This window comes from Eretmochelys imbricata, chromosome 8 (genome assembly GCF_965152235.1).
Source record: "Eretmochelys imbricata isolate rEreImb1 chromosome 8, rEreImb1.hap1, whole genome shotgun sequence".
Taxonomy (NCBI): domain Eukaryota; kingdom Metazoa; phylum Chordata; order Testudines; family Cheloniidae; genus Eretmochelys; species Eretmochelys imbricata.
Genome location: NC_135579.1, coordinates 77,618,939 through 77,641,650, shown reverse-complemented (window position 1 = coordinate 77,641,650; position 22,712 = coordinate 77,618,939). Strand labels below are relative to the sequence as shown.

The window sequence follows — 22,712 nt, the reverse complement described above, 5'->3', positions numbered from 1 at the left end:
GAGGACTTTGCTGAGAACTTTTGCCTGATAATGCCCTGTTACAAGCCCTATCCCAGTTAAATTGGTAGCTTGCTGCACCTCAGCTGATATCAGTTGTGAAATCACATATGGAGAGGCAGTCAGGACCAAAGCCACCTACAGTATAAGGTTAAAAACAACACTTTACACTTCCCCTACAAACAAAATGGAAACCAATATAAATCACAGTTTAATGTGCTCAATGCTGGACAATGTGAATGCAGGCAGCCCTGTTGAGCACCAGCTGATATTCTTGAGTAATCTCAGGGTGTATCCCAGTAATCTGTAAAATGAGCACATGATGACAAAATATACAGAACAGCCCCAATCAACAATAAGTAAAGTAGCAGGCTTTTATGTTTCATTGTGACAGATCACTGCTGTCACTCCCTAAAGGATTGATCTTGCAGTCTATACAGGGTTCTGTCTGCCTTAACCATGCTTAAGGTACTTATCTTGGTATACAAGTGCCCACATCAGTTTTCCCTGGATGTGGACTGCAGAATGGGCCATGAGGTACTGACCATGATAGGAACATAGAGGGCAGGGAAATTTTTCCATGGGTAAGGCGAGCACCTGGGAACCAGGCTGCTGCACCATTGGATCAAGGTTGCCAGTTTTGGTTGGGTGTATTCCTGGAGGAATTTTATCACATGACAAACTTTAGTTAAAGATTAATCTTTAATTCCTGGAGTCTCCAGGAATTAAATCCTGGAGGGCTGGTAACCCTAGGGGGCAAGGAGGAGAGATGGTCCTAGATTATGATACCAGTGGTGGAGAGTATGTTCCACTAAGAAGCACAAAGCTTGAACGGCAGCCCACTTTCCCTGCCTACACAAGCTAAGGGAGAAACAGTCTATTTCCCCAAGAGTCAAATTACACCAACAGCTTCATGGCTTCATCACTGGAGCAAGGGGTAAGAGCAGTCCAGCCAGGGCCACAGCCTGCTCTCCTCAACCCCGACGAAGGGCACTGATACCAGCAGAGAGCATGAAATCCCCAGAAGCACCTCTTCCTCCTACTTTTACAGTCTCTGGGCACATAAGGCATGGCTGAAAACTGTCACTGACTGTTTACTGCTGGACACCTATCACCATCTCCCTATGCAGGAGGGCTAAGAAGACACTGCCACTTCCACATGAAGCCAGTCAGAGTCCCCATTCTGCCACTTCCTATGGACAAGCTTGGATTGAGAGGCATTGGCAGCTGTCTGTTCTTGCAGGCCTTGCTTTTAAAAAACAAAACAAAACCACCACCACAGCTTTTCTGCTATACCATTTAGCAATGGGTGAGACTGCAAATGTGTATCTGTCCAGTAATAAAGCAATTAGTTATAAATGTGGAAGAAACTATGAGGTATAAGGAAGCAACATGTTTCCACCTATGTCATTTTACCAGGATCCTATGCTTGTTTAACATGCACAGATAGCTAAAATAGCTAAATAAAAAAAAATTATTACTGATGCTTACAAATAAAAGATCAACTGGGATCAAGATAAGTACAGTACATATGATATACATAAGTCTGGAATGGGGGTGCAGTATGAGAGGCTGTTGGGGTGCAGGTATAAGTACAGTATATAGAGTACACCAAAAATGCCAGTTAGATCTAGCTACCTAAATTATGCCCTTTCATATCCAGATGCCAGTAATAAAACAAGAAACAAATCTTTAAGACACCTTCTACTTTTTAAATCAATTTTCTTCCAAATCAAGTTCATGTTGCTGTACATACATCATTTTCTGTAGGACTGTGGAAATAAAAACTTTATAGTGGTGACTATAAGAGAATAGTCCACATGAGAATAACCTACAAACGGGAAGAAGAAATTTGCCAAGTTTCATAAAGAATTCTTCCATTTGGGGCAGTATTTGAAAGACAAAGATCTAACCCCCAGGACTTGCAGATATCATGGGATCCACAAGAATCTCAGTATGTACCAGAGATACAGGACCATCTACATGGAGAGCCTATGCCTCTGCACTGGATCCAATAGCCCTTACCTTTTTTTCTGAATACCTACATTGGATAGGGTGACCAGATAGCAAGTGTGAAAAATCAGGATGGGGTGGAGGGTAATAGGTACCCGTGTAAGAAAAAGCTCCAAAAATGGGGACTGCCCCTATAAAATCGGGACATCTGTCATCCTAACATTGGAACCATACTGCAAGCAACTCATCAACCTCAGCTACCTGTGGGACCTGCTAAAAGAGGTGTTCCATATTACCAAGTGACAAGATAGAGTGGGTTAACTTCCAAATGTTTTTACCATTAGATTTGGGACGTAGAATCTAGAGGAGCCCAGCCCCTGTCGTGCACCTTCCAACTGCAGAGAGATAGAATCCTGTACGTCTACCACTGAGATGCTGCTGCAGTGTTGGTTAGAAGTCAGGATTGTACCTCCAAAGGCACATCCTCATCCTGAAGACCCCAGTGGAATATGATGCCAATAGGGGGTCTAAGGTTTCCACAGTATTTTATTTCACTACAACAATGCAGGAGATGCATAATCACTGGAAAATTGGTAAGTATATTTTATTCATGTTACAGTTACTCAATTATCTTCTAATGGCTTGGATCACTACTTCTATTGCTTTCTGTATAGAATCATTCCTTAGTGCCATCCCTGCCTGCAGCCAGCCTGCCTCCAGCCACCCCCTGCCCTGCCTCCAGCCAGCCCCTGCACCCCTGCCCGCAGCCAGCCCCTGCCTCCAGCCACCCCTGCATCCCCTGCCCGCAGCCAGCCCCTGCTGCACCCACCAACCTGCCTCCAGCCAGCCCCTGCCCGCAGCCAGCCCCTGCCCGCAGCCAGCCCCTGCCCGCAGCCAGCCCCTGCCCGCAGCCAGCCCCTGCCCGCAGCCAGCCCCTGCACCCTTGCCCGCAGCCAGCCCATCTCCAGCCACCCCTGCACCCCTGCCCGCAGCCAGCCCCTGCCTCCAACCACCCCCTGAACCACCCTGCCCGCAGCCAGCCCCTGCCTCCAGCCACCCCTGCACCTCCTGCCCGCAGCCAGCCCCTGCCACACCTCCTGCCCTGCCCACACCAGCCCGTCTCCAGCCACCCCTGCACCCCCTGCCTGCAGCCAGCCCATGCCACACCCCTGCCCTTCCCGCACTAGCCTGTCTCCAGCCACCCCCTGCATCATCTGCCTGCACCCCCCTGCCCTGTCTCCAGCCACCCCTGCACCTCCTGCCCGCAGTCAGCCCCTGCCGCAGCCCCTGCCCTGTATCCAGCAACTCCTGCTGCACCCCCAGCCCTGCCCGCAGCCACCCCTGCGCCCCCTGCCCGCACCAGCCCCTGCCGCATCCCCTGCCCTGCCCGCACCAGCCCGTCTCCAGCCACCCCTGCCCTGCCTGCAGCCAGCCCCTGCTGCACCCCTGCCCTGCCTGCAGCCAGCCCCTGCCTCCAGCCACCCCCGCACCCCTGCCTGCAGCCAGCCCCTGCCGCACACACCTCCTGCCCTGCCCGCACCAGCCCGTCTCCAGCCACCCCTGCACCCCCTGCCGCACGCACCCCCTGCCCTGCCCGCAGCCAGCCCCTGCCGCACGCACCCCCTGCCCTGCCCGCAGCCAGCCCGTCTCCAGCCACCCCTGCACCCCCTGCCCACACCAGCCCCTGCCACACCCCCTGCCCTGCCTGCAGCCAGCCCTGCACCCCCTGCCTCCAGCTAGCCCTGCCCCATGCCCATCTGCTGCTGGCCCCACGTTCCCTGGTGCCCTGCAGTTCCCAGGGCAGTAACCTTGCACACCTGCTTCAATGAGGGGGCACAGAGCAGCTGGGACCCACACATGTGCACACCCTAGGGTGACCAGACAGCAAGTGTGAAAAATCAGGACGGGGGTGGGGAAGTAATAGGAGCCTATATAAGAAAAAGACCCCAAAATCGGGACTGTCCCTATAAAATCGGGACATCTGGTCACCCTAGCACACCCCCAGAGAGTGGCGGCGACCCACAAATGTGAAACGGAGCTCATTTCTAGTTCAGGCCCATCTTTTTAAAAAAGAACTTTAGGCAGAGTTAACATACATCCGTATTTTCCCAGACAGGTCAGGCTTTTTGATTCTTAAATCGCCATCTGGGAAAATATGGACATATGGTAACGCTGTTGGTACAAAAAATACATCCCTTAAATCAGAACTTTTTATAGGGAACGGTTGTTAAGATTTTGGCAGCTCATCACTGCCCATATCTACTTTAGCAACATCATCATAGGACCCAGCCAACCATCAGAGGCTCATTTACTGCACATCTACTAATGTGATATGCCAACATGTGCCAGCAATGCCCTTCTGCCATGTACATTGTCCAAACTGGACAGTCACTACGTAAAAGAACAAATGGACACAAATCGGACATCAGGAATGGTAACATACAAAAGCCAGTGAACACTTCAATCTTCCTGGACATTCTATAACAGATTTAAAAGTAGCCATCCTTCAACAAAAAAACTTCAAACACAGACTTCAAAGAGAAACTGCAGAGCTACAATTCATTTGCAAACTTAACACCATCAATTTGGGCTTGAATAGGGACTAGGAGTGGCTGGCTCACTACAAAAGCACATTTTCCCTCTCTTGGTATTGACACCTCCTCATCAATTATTGGGAGTGGACAACATCCACCCTGACTAAATTGGCCTTCAACATTGGTTCTCCATTTGTAAGGTAACTCCATTCTCTATGTGCCAATATATATTTATGTCTGTATCTGTAATTTTCACTCCATGCATCTGAAGAAGTGGGTTTTTTCTCACGAAAGCTTAGGCCCACATAAATCTGTTAGTCTTTAAGGTGACACCGGAGTCCTGGTTGTTTTTGTGAATAGACTAATATGGCTACAAGAACATAAGAATGGCCAGATTCGCTCAGACCAAAGGTCCATCCAGCCCAGTATCCTGTCTACCGACAGTGGCCAATGCCAGGTGCCCCAGAGGTAGTGAACCTAACAGGTAACGATCTAGTGATCTTTCTCCTGCCATCCATCTCCACCCTCTGACAAACAGAGGCTAGGAACACCATTCCTTATCCATCCTGGCTAATAGCCAGTAATGAACTTAACCTCCATGAATTTATCCAGTTCTCTTTTAAACCCTATTATAGTCCTAGCCTTCACAACCTCCTCAGGCAAGGAGTTCCACAGGTTGATTGTGCGCTGAGTGAAGAAGAAATTCCTTCTATTTGTTTTAAACCTGCTACCCATTAATTTAATTTGGTGACCCCTAGTTCTTATATTATGGGAACAAGTAAATAACTTTTCCTTATTCACTTTCTCCACACCACTCATGATTTTATATACCCCTATCATATCCCCCCTTAGTTTCCTCTTTTCCAAGCTGAAAAGTCCTAGCCTCTTTAATCTCTCCTCATATGGGACCCGTTCCAAACCCCTAATAATTTTAGTTGCCCTTTTCTGAAACTTTTCTAATGCCAGTATATCTCTCTTGAGATGAGAGGACCACATCTGTACACAGTATTCAAGATGTGGGCGTACCATGGATTTATATAAGGGCAATAAGATATTCTCCATTTTATTATCTATCCATCCCTTTTTTAATGATTCCTAACATCCTGTTTGCTTTTTTGACTGCCGCTGCACACTGCGTAGACATCTTTAGAGAACTATCCATGATGACTCCAAGATCTTTCTCCTGATTAGTTGTAGCTAAATTAGCCCCCATCGTATTGTATGTATAGTTGGGGTTATTTTTTCCAATGTGCATTACTTTACATTTATCCACATTAAATTTCATTTGCCATTTTGTTGCCCAATCACTTAGTTTTGTGAGATCTTTTTGAAGTTCTTCAGTCTGCTTTGGTCTTAACTGTCTTGAGCAGTTTAGTATCGTCTGCAAACTTTGCCACCTCACTGCTTACCCCTTTCTCCAGATCATTTATTAATAGGTTCAATAGGATTGGTCCTAGGACTGACCCTTGGGGAACACTAGTTACCCCTCTCCATTCTGAGAATTTACCATTTATTCCTTCCCTTTGTTCCCTGTCTTTTAACCAGTTCTTAATCCATGAAAGGATCTTCCCTCTTATCCCATGACAACTTAATTTACATAAGAGCCTTTGGTGAGGGACCTTGTCAAAGGCTTTCTGGAAATCTAAGTACACTATGTCCACTGGATCCCCCTTGTCCACATGTTTGTTGACCCCGTCAAAGAACTCTAATAGATTAGTAAGATATGAGCTCCCTTTACAGAAACCATGTTGACTTTTGCGCAACAATTTATGTTCTTCTATGTGTCTGACAATTTTATTCTTTACTATTGTTTCAACTAATTTGCCCGGTACTGACGTTAGACTTACCAGTCTGCGATTACCAGGATCACCTCTAAAGCCCTTCTTAAATATTGGTGTTACATTAGCTGTCTTCCAGTCATTGGGTACAGTAGCTAATTTAAAGGACAGGTTACAAACTATAGCTAATAGTTCCACAATTTCACATTTGAGTTCTTTCAGAACTCTTTGAGTGAATGCCATCGGGTTCTGGTGACTTGTTACTGTTAAGTTTCTCAATTAATTCCAAAACCTCCTCTAGTGACACTTCAATCTGTGACAATTTCTCAGATTTGTCACCTACAAGAGATGACTCAGGTTTAGGAATCTCCCTAACATCCTCAGCTGTGAAGACAGAAGCAAAGAATTCATTTAGTTTCTCCATGATGACTTTATCGTCTTTAAGTGCTCCTTTTATATCTTGATCGTCCAGGGGCCCCACTGGTTGTTTAGCAGGCTTCCTGCTTCTGATGTACTTAAAAAACATTTTGTTATTACCTTTTGAGTTTTTGGCTAGCTGTTCTTCAAACTCCTTTCTGACTTTTCTTATTACATTTTTACATTTAATTTGGCAGTGTTTATGCTCCTTTCTATTTACCTCACTAGGATCTGACTTCCACTTTTTAAAAGATGCCTTTTTATCTCTTACTGCTGCTTTTACATGGTTGTTAAGTCACGGTGGCTGTTTTTTAGTTCTTTTACTGTGTTTTTTAATTTGGGGTATACATTTAAGTTGAGCCTCTATTATGGTGTCTTTGAAAAGCGTCCATGCAGAATGAATCCTCTGTTATCCATGGAACAGGTACAGTATGTGCTTCCTCTGGTAAGCTTCCCCAAACTGTTCCAGAAGTGTGCCTAAAATCCTAAGAGTGGAAATCTCTTGTGGAGAGAGGATAGTTCAGTTTCTATCTCAGTTCAGTCCAGTAGGAATTGGATTGACACTACCAACTCATTTAATACTGGCCACCAAACCAAACAGCCATCAGATGGGGAAAAATAACAAACTTTGGTTACTAACAAAAATGGGCTGAATTTGGTATAGTGACTTTTTTTTTTAAACTACCAGTCTCAAGTTGTCTAGTTCCCCTGATTTATTTTAACAGAAAATGAAAGTTCAAAATGGCCCATTTGCTAGAGAAGCAGAATTGAGAGGAGCAGCCACTGGATCACAGGAACAGGAGAACAGGACTAGACTTCAAAGCAGCACCAGTTATGAAAGCAAGAAATGACATTTACAGGATTTTGGCAGCTTCTTTAGGCAAAAACCTGTAGCATCTGAAACAGGGGTTAAAAACTGCACCAAAATAGAATAAAAGTTTCATTCCCCCTCCCCCATTTTCCTTATCCTGCCTGCTTTTCATAACAAGATTAGTTTGATACAGACCAAACTTGTTTTTAAATGAAATGTAAAAACCCAGTTTAAAATTGACAATGTTCAGTTTAGAATCACAATAAAATGATTTTGGGTACATATGACTGGCCTTAAATCATGCTCCTATAGCGGGTGTGCGCTTTGGCTCCAGACTTGTGCTTAATGAACACATGGAGGCATGCTCTAGTGGCCAATAATGCACACCCTGTAGTATCTTATTGCTTAAAAAGCAAATAATGCAGCAGCATACAAAGTTACATATATTGCCATTGTAAAAGGGTTGAATATGAGCTGATAATAGATATTGGTGACAGTCATGGTAGAGTGGATAAATCACTACATAAATCATTCCTAGTACAATACAGTTACAGTAATAATACTGTACATATGGTAAGGGGCCCAACTAGGGAAAAACATTCTTCCACACCCAGCTTAGTCATTTAAGAGCTCTGTTTTAAATACTTTTCCTCTCAGTTATTAAAACAGCATAATGCATACATGTACTAACTTCCAACCTTAAGAAACCTGCCTCCAACTAAGGATTTCTTTTTTGGCCCCCTTCTCCCTCCTGCCTGAAATATACCACTTTCAACATCAGTAAATATGGTAAAGCAGGTGCTTTTGGAAGTCTGCTTTTAGAGGGGCTCAAGAAGTCAGTTTGCAGATTCAGCTCCTTGACTGCTGGAGGCTAGAAAGACAGCCTGGCTATGGGAATAGCATCCTCCTCACGCTCTGGCAGAGAAAGCCCTTGAATGTGGTTACCCTCAAAGCAGAGCAGACAGCCTCAGAGACTGCCTAATCTGTATTCTACCGCTACAGGGAATTCTAAAGGAAGAGAAGACAAGAACTAAGAAGGAGATAGTCAAGGTAAATGAATGGAACGAAGAGGGTGAATAAAAACACTGCTATTTTTTATGAACTTCCCTCCACACACCCAACTGTTGCGATGCAGAAGACAATCTCCATGTGGCTACATTTCATTTGTTGCATCACAAGATATATGGCCGAAGTTTTAAAAAATGGGAATTGAAAGTTAAAGGGATGAGGCTGCCTTCCAAGGAACCCCTCAGAAGACCTGATGTGCATAGGGGGCATACCAAGGTCAGGGCTGGAGACAGGAAGTGTGTGTCAGGGCAGGGATGAAGCTCGTAGCACTGTAGAGATTCTGGGCAGCACTGTGTCCCATAATCAGGCACTTTGAGCTGTCTAAATTATGCTAGAAGCTGTGCAGCAGCCTAGAACTGGGAGGGCATAAAAGTGGTTTAAAGATGTCATAGCCCCTTCTCCCTGGACGATCAGTTTTGTGCTGTGCCTCTTAGCATGCATTTACACCATAGGATTCTTTTGGAAGAGTGCAGTGTACATACATGCATAGCCCCCCTAGCACAGGTATAAACAACAGTGTAGACAGGGAGGCATGGATTAAGCCAGTGAAGATACCCTACATGTTCTCTATTGGACCAAGCCCATGCCTTCCCGCTACACTGCTATTTTGAGCACTGTAAGGTCATACTGCCTCCCGCTGCTGGAGCCTTGCCACTCTGCAGGAAAAGAGTCCAGCAGTGGGAAAAGGCTGTCAGCTCACTGCTGCTGGAACCCTTCCCCATCTCAGGGAAAGACTTTGGCAGCAGGAAACTCCCCGCTGCTGGAGCCCTTTTCTGGAACAAGGAAAGTCTCCAGGAGTCAGGAAAGGTTCTGGTGGCAGGGGAGGCAGGAGTGGGAAAGGCTGAGCCTTTTCCCTGTTGCCTCCCCCGACTGAGCCTTTCCTCACTGCAATGAAAGGCTCTGGTAGTGGGGAACAGCGGAAGCCTTCCCCTACTTGTCTCCCCTCTATCAGAGCCTTTCACTGATATGTGTAGCTACACTCCACAGTGTGGACACAGTATGTTTTTCATTCTGGTATGTAGCTACACATACACTTCACACAGCCGAAAGTGGTGTATAATGTAGACATAACCTTAAAGTGCAGCTCAGAGTTTCACTCAAGGTTTCTAAATACATACAGAGGCAACTAAAACAAGCTGCCACTTTTTTTCAAATGTGATCGGTACCCAGTAGCTCTAACTCAAGAATTCACCACTTGTGAATAAAGCTGGTTGAAATTTTCTGAACCAATTTTTGTTGCTGTTCAAAAATACCCTATACTAAAAACATGAAACACATTTTTCATAAATTGTCAGTGTTATCAAAATGGTTATGATTTTCCATAGTGAAACATTTTGATAAATGTCTCAGTAACATTTTTAATTAAAAAATTCGCCAGAGAATTTCAGATTCTTCTTTGTTTTCAAAAATTTGGGGTCCATTTTGAACACTTCAGCATGACAACAAATTTGACATTTCCAAGTTTTTCATGAAAATGTCTATTTTTCAACCAGCTCCACTCATTGTGAGTAAAGCAACTACCCCAAATTCATTCCAATAATATTTTTATACCGCAACACACTTTCATATATTTCTTATATCTTTTGTAAAAGGTTCTGCAAATATATAAACCAAGTTAACATACATAAAATACCTTTAAAATGTTAGATCCATAGATTCATAGATATTTAGGTCAGAAGGGACCATTATGATCCAGTCCATGTTCATGACATTTATAATATTTACTTTGACATGATGCATTTATAAATTTAAATATTAAACTATAAAGAAAATAAAAGTTGTCCATACATAATTAACTTTAAAAATGCCTCATTCAAGTTTTTCTGCAGACCTCCCTTAATGATTCTGTCTGTGCTACAATGCAAGAAACCTGAATTTAATTCTCTGGTTAATCTGACTTCTCAGAGGAAGATGGCACCATATGATATGTGCTGAGGCTGTGGGAGAAGGGAGCATGTGGTCCAAGCATCGCTGTGCAGCAAATTAGAAACGGTTGGTTGTGACTTGCGTTACAGCTTACCAGTTTTCTGGGCCCAACTAAGGTTGGTGCAACATGATACTGAGGAAGAAGGAGGAGAAGGATTGTTAAGGACCATTAACAAAAGTGAACCACTTCATAACATTTTCATAAATGGGTGGATTTTTTTAAGCCCAAAAGATAACATGATCCAACTCAGGAGGATTCCATTTTTTAAAGAGTAATTGGCCACGTTCAGAGTTGCACACTCAGAACATCATGGTGACAACCAGAATACAACCCAAAGCCTTCTGCTCCAAAAAGTGCAGGCCCCCTCCATGTGAGCAAAGGGAGAATCTTCTTTAGCTAATATCTGTATAGAGTATACAGTTGAACTCCACAGATTCTGCAGAGAGGGCAATGCTCCATATAATCAGTCTATTAATTACTAAAACATTCTGAAGTGTTTTCATTGATATGGAAACACAAATAAATGGGAAAAGGAGAGCTATTTGCAAATCCAATGAAGTACAGACATCTTCCTTGGTTTGAGAGACAAGAGGAACAGAACAATCACTCTAAATAAATGGAAAGAATTATATATGATTTAATATTTCTCTACATACTGGGTACATTTCTGTGTGTGTTCACTTCTCAGGGTCTGCCCCTGAAAATAAAGAAAGCCTTCCTGACACACACACACAAACACACACACACAGAAGAGGTTTCTCCTTGACAGAAATACTGTTCAGAGTGATTGATTTAAAAGTGCTGAACTCATATTCAGAGTCTGAAATCCAGGAACCACCAGCTGGGCTGGGATTCAAAATTACAAGGATGGAGTGAGTTTTTGAGTTGTGATGCATTAAGCACTGGAGGCAATTGCTTTTCTCACCTATCCCACAAGGGAAGGAGGAAGGGAAACATTTAAGAATTAAGAAAAGAAATCTTAGGACTATTGAGTTACTGCATCTCGTACTGCTAGAGGCAGAATCACGGTTTGCATTAGAAGGGAACTTCACTGAAGAATTTAAATAAATCTTTCTTTAACAGTGAGTCATTTGAAAAAGGAATATTGGAAGACACAATAAATAAGAGAAAGCTGTGTGTATTAATCAGTTCAAAAAGGCTATGTTCAAGTGTCTGAAGTTCACTCATCATATTAGGGTCCAAAAGAGGTCCCTAATATACTGAATATCCACTGAGTTGAGGGAGGGATATTGTGAAGCAGGCACTCAGGGGGACTCTCTACATACTGTATGTTACTAAGGTCACCTTTTAATATCGTAAGTGAATGGATTTTTTTAAAATCCAGTTTACTGATGGCTACTTAAACTCTCTGTTTACTTTTGTCATTTCTCTGAGATTGGTCAAGGAAAAACAACACCAGTTTCACTTTTGTTTGTAGTCAGTTTCACTTTCAGAAACTCAGTGCTGCAGAGCTTGAAGTTCCAGCGAGAGACTGTTTGTTTAAAAGCAGCTCATTTCAGTGGAACTAAAATCCGCAAACGTCTCAATCTGCCGAAGGTTTTATAAAAGCTTGTGTAGTACACTTACATTTTAGGTCAAACTTAAGTTGACAGTGTCTCGTTAGCATGTATTCAATGAATTTACACAAGATGAATTTATGCCATCATGTTATCTGAACCACTGGATTAATTTGCAAATTATGAAATTTAATAGAAAATTACATCAGTATTCTTCCTATTTTTTATAATTGAGTTTATAGTTTCCTTACGTGCTTGTTTTTCCATTGCAATGTAAAAGGATAATGAAGTCTTGTTTGTATATATATGAAAAGGGAAGAGGAAAAATAAGTTATAATGTACTACTCAAATAATTGTCTCAAAGGCTTATTTTTCCAAGCTCTCTTTCTAGTGAGTTGCAGAGCACTCAATTCCAGAGCACACTTTCTGTCAAATCATGGCCTGTAAACCCTGAACAAAGAATAATCAGCAAAGTATTGTGCTGTGTAACCTTTACAATATTCATAAAATACATAAATGAACAAATAAATATCTCCTGATGGATGAGCCAACCAGCAAATATCCCACAAATTCTTCCCCACCCCTATATCCACAGCTGCCATCTGACACTACTCCCACAAGTACAGCTGTCAAAAGACCTTGGGCCTCATTCTCCACTTTCTTGCACTTTCTGTAGCCATTCACGCCTGTGCAAAGGGAGTGTAATATGCATACAAAATGTTACTTTTCAGATCTGGAGATATTTTATATACACTTTCCATGGGTGCAAATATCCACAGTGGTCAGTTGACTAAGAAACATCTGCTTTTCACTGTATATCAACTCCACCTGCTTTGATGATCTGCATAATATTTCCTAATGACCCTTTTTCTAATATTTATAGCATTCAGAAGCTCCGGGTGGACACAAGTAATTTTCCATGAATGGTGAGGAGTTGTGGTACATCTCCTAGAGGTACCTGTCCCTTCTTTGATACCTGTTCCTAAAGTCTTCTGTCAGAGTTCCTCAGATTTCCCAATGAAATGTGTACCATACAAATTTTTCTAATCTACGGTTATCAGAATGTTGTCAATCTCATTTCTCATAGTGTATGTAAGGCAGTTTACTCGGTGCTCATTATTCTTATTGACAAGTCCAGATGCCACACAAACTGCTCAAAACAACCTATCCATTTTAGCCATGTCAATTTATCATCAACCAAGTATTTCGGGCAGATATTGTCAATATCAACCTCACTGCTCTAGAAAAGTAACATCTGTTCTTTTACAGGCTTTTTCTATTAGTTTTTCCCCCACGGCTCTTTTCTGCCCTTCCTCTGTATGTGAATGTGCTCCTGTCCCATTCTGCTTTACTGAGATCTGGACCACCTTGCTGAAGCTGCTCTGTTTTTGAGGTGCATCCCAGTTTCTCTGCAAAGCCACATCTTAATGGAGTTTTCTCTTCTTTGCTGTGCATGTTTGTCTCTGAGCCTGATTCAAAGCTACACCTGAGCACTTCTTAGCATGGGGTTGTAATTTTACCCGGAGTCTTGGGATATGTGGGGTTTTCTTAATGGTTCCCATGATATCCTTATTTCTGCCTCCAATATTGTGAAGTTTTGCCCTTATACAATATGGCAGCTATCTCCCATTACTGTCCGTAGAAATGAAGCCACAAGTGTTCTTCAGCAAAGTGGCCTCTGTCTTCTTAACCTTTGTAGATAAAAATGAGGCTGCCCTCAATAAAGATGGCCACCACCTCTCATTGCTTCCAGGGGGGCTAAAACTAAATTGCCATCAGGGAAGATGGTAGCCCCTTAGTTACCAAGAAGAGGCAGCCAGGTAGAGGACAGGAGAATGTGGAAGTATTGGAAATGAGACTGTGGATGCAGAAAGGAAGGGGATATTTAGGAAGGAGGACAGAAAACAGAGTCTGGAATGAGGGGAACAGGAAGCAGATTCAGGGAGGCAGGGTGAGAAGATCCAGGGGAAAGTGGCATGGTAAAGAAGGAGAATGTGATGGGGAGCCAGGGGAGAAGCGCAAGTGAATGAGAAGCACAAGTGAATACAGGCCAGAGGTAGGTAGAGGACTGTGGAGGGAGTATGCGAGTGGGCAGCTTCCTATCTTGTGTAGGTAGCAAGGAGGATAGCTTGGCAGGTCCCCATACCCGTGAGGTAGAAAAGGAATGAGCAGCCCGCACCAAGTAGCAAACAGCCTTTTTGAGAGTATAATCAGGGTTGAACTTAAGAGTCCAAAATGACTGAATACAAATTTAAGAGAATTAGGCAAAATACAAAAATATTGTTTTTCTAATTTCTATTTTTAAACCAATTTCATGCCTTTTTTTTTTTTTTTTTTAGGTCTGGACACATGGGGTCAGCAATATGGCACCACATATTCTGTGTCCACTTCAGCCCAGTGGCACAGGTTTACAGAGCACCCTGAAGTTGATTGAATTTGTACACTGCTGACCCTAAGAGTCTTTTCCAGAAACTGGAACTAGCCCAAGCACCTGTGCACTCCAGTCAAACCCTCTACTTGCCCACTATGCTGGAGGCTGCTGGAGTTAACACTGACTCTACTCATTCAGAATTTCCTTTATGCCAGGCCAATTCTGGATCTGTTGGCATTACAAACCCTTTGCTGTTTAGGTTGTAAATTTCTGGGAGCAGACGCCAAGCTTATATTCTGTCCACGCTGTATACTCCTCTATCTGTATAGCACTAAACACAGCACCAGTGCTTGGCAGAAAGGTAAATAATAATAAATAACTACATAAAATAATATATGGCTTTCCAGAGGGGTACTTCTGGGTGTTTATTCATCTCATTTAGCTACTCTGTCTCACTTGCGTGGCCCTCACCACCACAGCATCTGAAAAAGCCAACATACCCAGTTAGGAAGTCCTGAAGTTTGCCTGACTTAAGGACAAAAGTAACACCATATAATTTCAATGCAGCACTGTTAACTGCTCTGTTGCTGTGTGTTAATGTTCACTTGTAGGTTCAATCCCACAGTCCTAACTCCTATTTAAACTTCTATTTGCTTCACTGGCAGTTTGGCCTGAGTTAGGACTGTAGGATTAGGCCTTTGTGGAGACAATTAACACAATTTCCTAAGCACGTAAGTAGTACCTGCAAAAAAATGTAGTATCAGTCAACAAGTAAAATGGCATTAAAAAAAGAATAAAAAGAAAATTGCTCTTGGAACAATGACCAATTGATCCTGGAAGGATGATGGGAGGGTTTTGAGTCACATTGTAAACCTGGTTCACTTTGTACTCCATTTGTCTTCCACCTGTAGCAGTTCACCTCTGTATAAAATCATGATTTGCAGCTTTCATCCAATATGTTTAATTTAGTGCTAATGACAGAGGTATCTAAGACTAAGGTATGGCCAACTGTTCTCTTCTCTCCTCTTGTGTCCTGTCACCACCCTGCCAAGATCGCTCTTGGATAGCAACACAATCCTACTCAATTTTATCTGCATTTTTAAAATTAAGTCCGTATATACCAGGTTAGTATTTCCTATTTTGATGGCGATAATATTCTCAAAGCTGTTATTTGTAAGAGCCAAGCAAAAGTTTTATTAATATTGATTGGCATCTATTACCTACCTAACTTGTCTCTGGAGTTCTGACTCATGTCCAGTGACCTCAAACAGCTATTACAGATATTAATATAATTATAGCAACAGATACATTGTGGGCCAAATTCCATGCTGTGCAACCTCACTAGAGTCAATGGGGTTGCATGAGGTGTAAGTAGGTTAAATACCTCATCCTATGTCTTGGTTTTTGCCCTTCTTTTTAAATGTACACGTGTTGAATTTGCCTTCGTTGCTGTTGTCATGTGAATTTTTTTTCAAAATTTCAAAATAGTAGTCAAGGCAAATTTTAAAAGATATGGGCCAGGTTTTCAGCTGGTGTAAATCAGCGTAGCTCAGTTACACCCATTTATGCCAGCTGAAAATCTGACCCAGCATCTCAGAACACTAATCTACCATAGTTACAAATTCTGCTGTATTTATTAACTCTGGAAGATCAAAAAATGGAGCTCTGTTTATTTATATAAATGTTTCCCCCTATTATCCCCCCTTCCTTTCATTTTTTGGACAATGCCACTTCCAACAACCAAGGAGTAATCTAAGAAGTCAAGGACCTAGAACCCCTCATGCTTTCAGGGATCCTACCATTGGGTAATTTTCCATAACAGCCCAAGTTCTCCTTTGAGGCCAAAAATGCATACATCCAGCTGGTACCAACAATGTGCACCTTCTTTCTTATACCTTTTATCTTGCAGAATATGGGCTTATGACACACTCACAGTACCTTTGTACCCAGACACAGCACTGTCTCTTTTGGGGGACAGACCCAAAACATCATACATTTGCTAAAGCTATGAAATAATAAAAAATTCCTATTCAATACTGAATAAGCACTTCAGACAAACACATTTTCATAACCATTCCTTTCTCCAAGATCCTGGTTGTGGTAACAAAATATTAAAAGAGAAAAACATTAAACTTGAAACAACAGGCACTGAAATTGTAAAGTTTCATTCTGTTTCCTCTTTCCCGGCCCTCCTCTCCTCCCCTGATAAAAATACAGGCTATGGTAGATACAGTCAGGTATTCTTTAGCTTAATTATGAAGAACATAGTTACCTGCATGGATAATAGGGGTTGACTCGGGATAGCTTTTTAAAGATTCATAACTATTGTCCATTGTCTAGTTCTTTCACTGTTTGAAAAGTGTCTTTTGTTAAAGCCTTTTTCCCCCCACATATGTTCCTGCAAAATTGATCTGACGTTCTTCTCCTTATTGTGTTTTCTTCCAAATCCTACCATAGCAGTCTGGGCACAAGTCCAACAGTTATAAATGAAAACTTCTTCATGCAGCACAATGTCAGCATCACAGATCAGCAACTAAAATACTGTCCCTCTGTCCTGAATCCAGACTTTAGAATACACCATGACAACAAGCTGCTTCTTTCACTTTAGCAATACAGCAGAAGTTTGTTTGTGTAGGAAGTTGAAGCATCTCGGACCAATGAGCTTTCACTGTGGGCTTGGCCCTAGGCAAAGAAGAATCTCAATTGGAAACAGGAACTGAAAGTACGTTTAGTTAAGCCTGCTTTCCCTCTAACCAATCTAGCTGTCTAAGTAAATGCCTGACCTTGTTGTATAAGCTTCAGTCATAGATACAGTAGACTAATGTATTGGCTATTTAAAAAAATAAATAAATGAAGTTTTATTGTGGATTACTATGCTTTCCTGAATTTTTTTTTATAATTAAAAACATCTGAAAGACATTTCAATATATCACAAACAAGAGGAAATCCAAAGCACGTGACTTCTAAGAAAATGATGCAACTATAAGTCTGTGCCAAAATTTACAGTAATTTGTTTTTTGTATTTATTTATTTATTGAAGAGGAATGGATGGAGGAAGAGGCAATAATGAGTGAACTATAAGTACAGGATTATGCTAAATTGGAGAACTATTACTTCATAAAAATATTGTAATTACTTCTGGCAGGATTTTTTTTAGACATTACACATGAGTGAAACCTCTAAAATAATTTATTTTCCAAAATTAATTGGTTTCCTGGTAAATGTCTTTCTGGAATGAACAACTAATTACAAAAATCCAGACAGAAATAGAAGGCTACAAGTTAGAAAGAGACAGAAAGAGGGAGAAAGTTTCTTTAGGGTGACTTTAGATAAAAGAAAATGTTACTTAAACACTGCTAGATATTCAGTCCTTCTGCCTCTTAATTCATATCATTAGGAGGACACAGCCTAGCATGGCAGCCCTAAAGTAAAAAGCCAGCAGCTTGACACACTTCTCTGTTAAACTTCTTAATTTGAGTGCTCCATTGTCTTAAAAGTACAACATTTTATTGATTTAAAAGAACAAAAAAACTTCACATAAATGCCCCAACAGTTACAAGAAAGCCAACATGTTACAAAGCTCAAAATAAATAAAGTGGTACATGTGGGAAATGTTTACAACCAGACCCAAAAATCATAGGAAATTTTAAACTGGTCTTATGTTCACTCCAAGGAAAGATGGATATTTTAATATAATGCTTAACTTAAAAACTCCCTGAACTTTGGGTATTTAAGATTTTGGTTCAGCCCATGAGAGGTAGGGAACAGCCATAAAGTTTTCATCTGGGCTTAGATCCAAGTTCACCAAAATTCTGTGGGTATTTGAATCCAGAATTCTAGGTCAGGCCCAAATCTAAGTTTGCACATCTTTTGAATGAAGCTGCACTTATAGAGAGTACTGTCATTTTCTTTCCCTCCCTAACTTTTCATAGCACTAAGAGAGAGAACAGGTTTGATTGTTTCCAGATTGCAAAATGGCAAGAAAGTAGTGATTACTGAACAGGGCTGAGACACAAAGCGTTTGAACAGTGAGGGCTGAAACCAAAGTCCATCAATCTCAATCATGAACTCAGGCTCTCAGCAATCAGCTACTTAGGGCTGTAGGGGTGGGCTGTTTTCCCTCCTTTTCTTCACACAAGAATGAGCGGCTCTCCTTTCAAGGAGGAGCCAGGGCTGTATATGGAGCAGAGTCCTACAGCCATGCCTCCTTGTTCCTGAGCTTTTGCTGCTAGGGGAAACCCACTTTACCTTGCAGAAACCCACTACTGTTCTACGCAAGTGTCTTCTGGCTCCCCTTATTTCTCATCTCAATTTCTCTTCTCTGATTTAAATACAGTGCAGTGTGGGTAGGTATATCAGAGTCCTTTGCCCACTGCAGCGTTCTGGACAATTTTGATGGCATATTGTGGAATTATATATTCCCACCCTGGGGAATTGTGGGAGCAGGTTTCAAACACCCATCATCCCTTTCACAGTCTCTGAAAAGTCATCTGGTGCCCATGCTCTTCCCAAACTGCTTTCTAGCAGCATGGGTGAGGGCCAGAGGTGCACAGGAAAGCAGATCCTGTTAAAATGGCAAGGCCATGACTACCTGCAAAGATGCTGAGAAAAGGAAGAATAAGAACAACACCTGGCACTCCAGGACATTGGGCATCTGCAGCATACTGTGCCTTCCATCTAGCAACGAGGGAAAGAAGAAGCCCTATTCCCCCAGATGAAAAGCTGACAGGCAACTTTAGAGAAGCTCAAGAGGAGCAATTATTATTCCACAAGTTGGTTGGCAGTATTCTGATGGACACAAACTAGGGAATATTTTCAAATTTCCATACTCATACCATAAACTTTAAGGGCTCGTCTGTAAACGCTAAAACATAACATACTATACAGCTGTACTCAGGATCTGAAATACTATTTGTTACCCTCTTATCAAAAAAATGGACTCTTTAAAATGGGCTACGGCTGTGCAAAAGCAAGTAACACCAAAGGCATGTACATTCCAAAGCAATAATTCTGTGTACTGTTTTTATGCAAAGCTTCCATCATACAGTTTAAATGACCATTCATAAGCAAAAAACAAAATAGAGAAACTCCAAAGCCTTCTAGCTTGTCAATAAATATTGGAACAAGCCTGAATGAAAGGCAAAAATGCTGCTGTGATGTAGAAACCTGCTTTTTCATTTATCATGATCAATTCATTTTGGAGGACAGCACTGAGACCCTGAGAATCTCAAGAGAAGTGGCACACCCCTCAATGTTTGGGACATTTAAAGCAATACTGGACAAATAACTTAGATGTACAATATGCCCAAGCTGACAAAGATTTCATAAATCTTTTACACCTCTAGATGCTAAGGTGCTCATCTTAGCTGCAGTGACATAAAACCAGCTTAAGTGATATCTGAATCAGGCCCATTGATTACCACACTAATCTGGAGTCACATGGAGAAAGAAATAGCTGGAAAATTGCTTTATGTGTCATAAGAGGAAATGCTGCACCCTCTCGGCACTGGAACTAGTCTGTTTCCATGGTTTGGGAGAGGAACGGGATGCTTTCTTGTGGCTATAGAGGGGCTATTTGGGGTCAAGTGCAGGCCAGAGACAAGCAGAGAGACAGGGCTAATGCATCTCTAAAAATGTGCACCCACCAGCCATTTCCCACTTGCAGAGGAAGGTACATTACGGCTATGGGGCTTCTTCTGCCTTGGGACTGACATTGACATCCTTAAGAGGCTCCCCCCCTCCCACAAGAGATTTCCAGTATTTACCCCAATTTCTCAGACTGGAGGGAGGATTTGCCTCATCCTGAAAGGAAGGGGAAAAATCAGCAAAAATATTGTTAAAAGAGACATTTATTTTTCTGGTGTGAAAAGTCTTATGAAAATAGATGAGAATTCCACAATGGATTGCAATCAAACCTAGTATAGTAGGCATTACATTTACAGCTCAGTTTGGGGTGTGTATGCGGTGGTACTCTCCAAAGCTCTATCTACAAGCCAAGCTGTACCTAGTTGAGATGCCAGAATGAACTGGCGCTCACAACAGATTCTGCAAATGTTCAGAATATAGTTATGCATGCTCTGCTGACTCCTTGGGTTTGACTTCCCTTCAGTAGAGTTCTGATGCATCATTCGGCAGGACAAATAAAGGCACAGACCCAATAGGAATATGCATGAGACTCTGCCTCCCAGAGGCCTGGGGTGGCATTAGAATCATAGTTTTCATTTTAAAAAAATTAAGTTTCTAACCCTCATAGTTGTGGAAGAGAGCTTGAAAAGGTGACACAAGGGTAACCCAAGCAGTGTTGGCTACCTAAGCCTCCAGCAGAGGAGAAGCAGCAGCCACAAGAGCCAGAAAGGAATTGTTTGATCCACACCCACCACCTGTACAGACCTGGTCTTCACTAATCTGCAGGTGGTGTCTGGCTGGTTGTAGGATTTGCATGCTTTGCTGGGATTGGCTCCCCCTTGATGGGGCTCAGATGCATTCTAGGGCACTCCCTGCTGGCCTTTTCACACACACACAAAAGTGGGAAGCACTTGGGGGGTTGGGGAGGGAAGTGAGCAATAAAAGTGGCAAGCAGACTTTCTCCAAAATTTCTTCCACTTGTAGCACCAAATGGAGTATTGATCAAACCAAACTGTGCAGATCTGTGATCCTCTTCTTTCCTTCCTTATAGGAGTTGGTAGTAGTGAAATAGTTACAAAGGATGACATTTAAATCATCATCAGGCATTTGAGCTAAAACCAAATAGAAATGAATGGTGCAGGTCACCCAGCTCAGAGCCACTGTGTCAGGCTCTCTACAGATTCAGGCATGAATTACTGCACTGGGTACAGTTGTTTCATGTTTTCAAGATTTTTTTTCTTATAACCATAAGAGCTAAAGCCTTGCTTTTAAAAATAAAACAAGGGTGAGATTCTGAAGAGTAATATTCTTGAGAACCAGGAGCCGCAGAGTGTCATTTAAAGTGTGGGGTGGCCAATGGGTTTGCCCCCCAACTTTCCCTCCACCTGCACCCTGACACTTCTGGCCCATGAGCCCCTACAGCCACCCCCTCCAAATCTGAGTCAGTAGTGTTGCAACCTGGTGCTCCGGGTTACAGTACCACTCACGTTTGGCCTGGCCAAAGTGGCTGGGCCATGATCCAGGTCAACCGCTCTGGCTCCATGGCCTATGTTGAGAACAGCCTAAAAAACCCACCAACCAACCAAAAAGGGGTGCCTGGTCACTGACGCATCTCAGTTCAAGCACTGACTACATACGGTAATACTATGTGGAAGGATACTGCATAATGAGACTCAGCAATTATTAGTGAAACACTGTATGAATATAATTCTGGGAATAGCTGGAGCACTTTGTTCTATGCTTCAGAGGCATTAAAAAAATGTGCTTAGATTGAGCATTGTGGGCAGGGAATGTCTTCTACTTTATGGATGCATAACGCCCAGCACAATGAAGCCCTGATTCTGACTTAGGCTTCTAGTACTACCATAATAAACATAAACGAATGAAATAAAATAATAAGAATGCAAATATTTTATCATAATTAGATAGGGATTGTTAAATTAATTGCTGTTAATAAATTATGACAAAATGGAGCCTTTTTCCTTTAAAAAACTCATTCGTGAACCAATCCTGACTTCTGAGAATATATTTTGCTGTTTGTATTTGACCGTTAGACCATTTGATCCTGCCGATATTTATGCAAGTGATACTTATGCAGGTGACAAAGCTAGTCTTGTGCATGTACATATGTGTTTGCAGAAAAGGACCCTAATTTGAATGAACAATTTTTATCCTATGAGATGTTCACAAACTAATCACTTTGACTATCTGCTGTGCTAACTATGGTTTGTGTTTGGTCATTTAAAGTCACATGCTACTATACCTGTTCTCTGATTGCATGATTAAATCTAGAGAGTAATGAATCCCAAAGAATAAATAATGAGTGAATATTCATATTTAAAACATCATGACCAATGTGTGAATGTGACTACGGGTACTTGTACAGAGACCAGCCACTTGCTAAACAAGAATCTATTCATGCAAATGCTGGCAAATAGTGTATAAAAAGGGACATGATTATGCTGGTAACAAAAAGAGTCTTCCTGGCCATTTGTCATAATAGCTATTTGTACAGTATTCTACCAGCTCTGCTACATAGTATTCTTCAGTGCAACAGAAAACTCTCATTAACATTTCCTATGAGAAATCTGAACCTGTGAGGATATTATATTCTCAGGGCATTACCACAAATTGAATCCCTTCATCCAAAATAAACTAAATATATGTTTTCTGGACTACAATACAGCAATGGAGGAAAAAAAGTCAAATGGCTT

General features: G+C 42.0%; 1 protein-coding gene across 2 annotated transcripts in view; it reads right to left on the bottom strand.

Moving 5' to 3' along the window:
• Window positions 1-17,060, bottom strand: part of LOC144268826 (uncharacterized) — a 195,543-nt gene extending 178,483 nt beyond the window's left edge. The window contains exons 1-2 of one of the 2 annotated variants that reach the window (XM_077824079.1): window positions 16,646-17,060; window positions 10,579-10,617 (exon numbers count right to left, since the gene is read on the bottom strand). In XM_077824079.1, coding sequence (XP_077680205.1) covers window positions 10,579-10,617; window positions 16,646-16,706 — 100 coding nt within the window. In that variant the 5' untranslated portion in view covers window positions 16,707-17,060. The remainder of the gene's footprint in view (window positions 1-10,578; window positions 10,618-16,645) is intronic. The other variant, XM_077824080.1, reaches the window with a different exon arrangement.
• Between the last annotated feature and the right edge of the window lie 5,652 nt (window positions 17,061-22,712).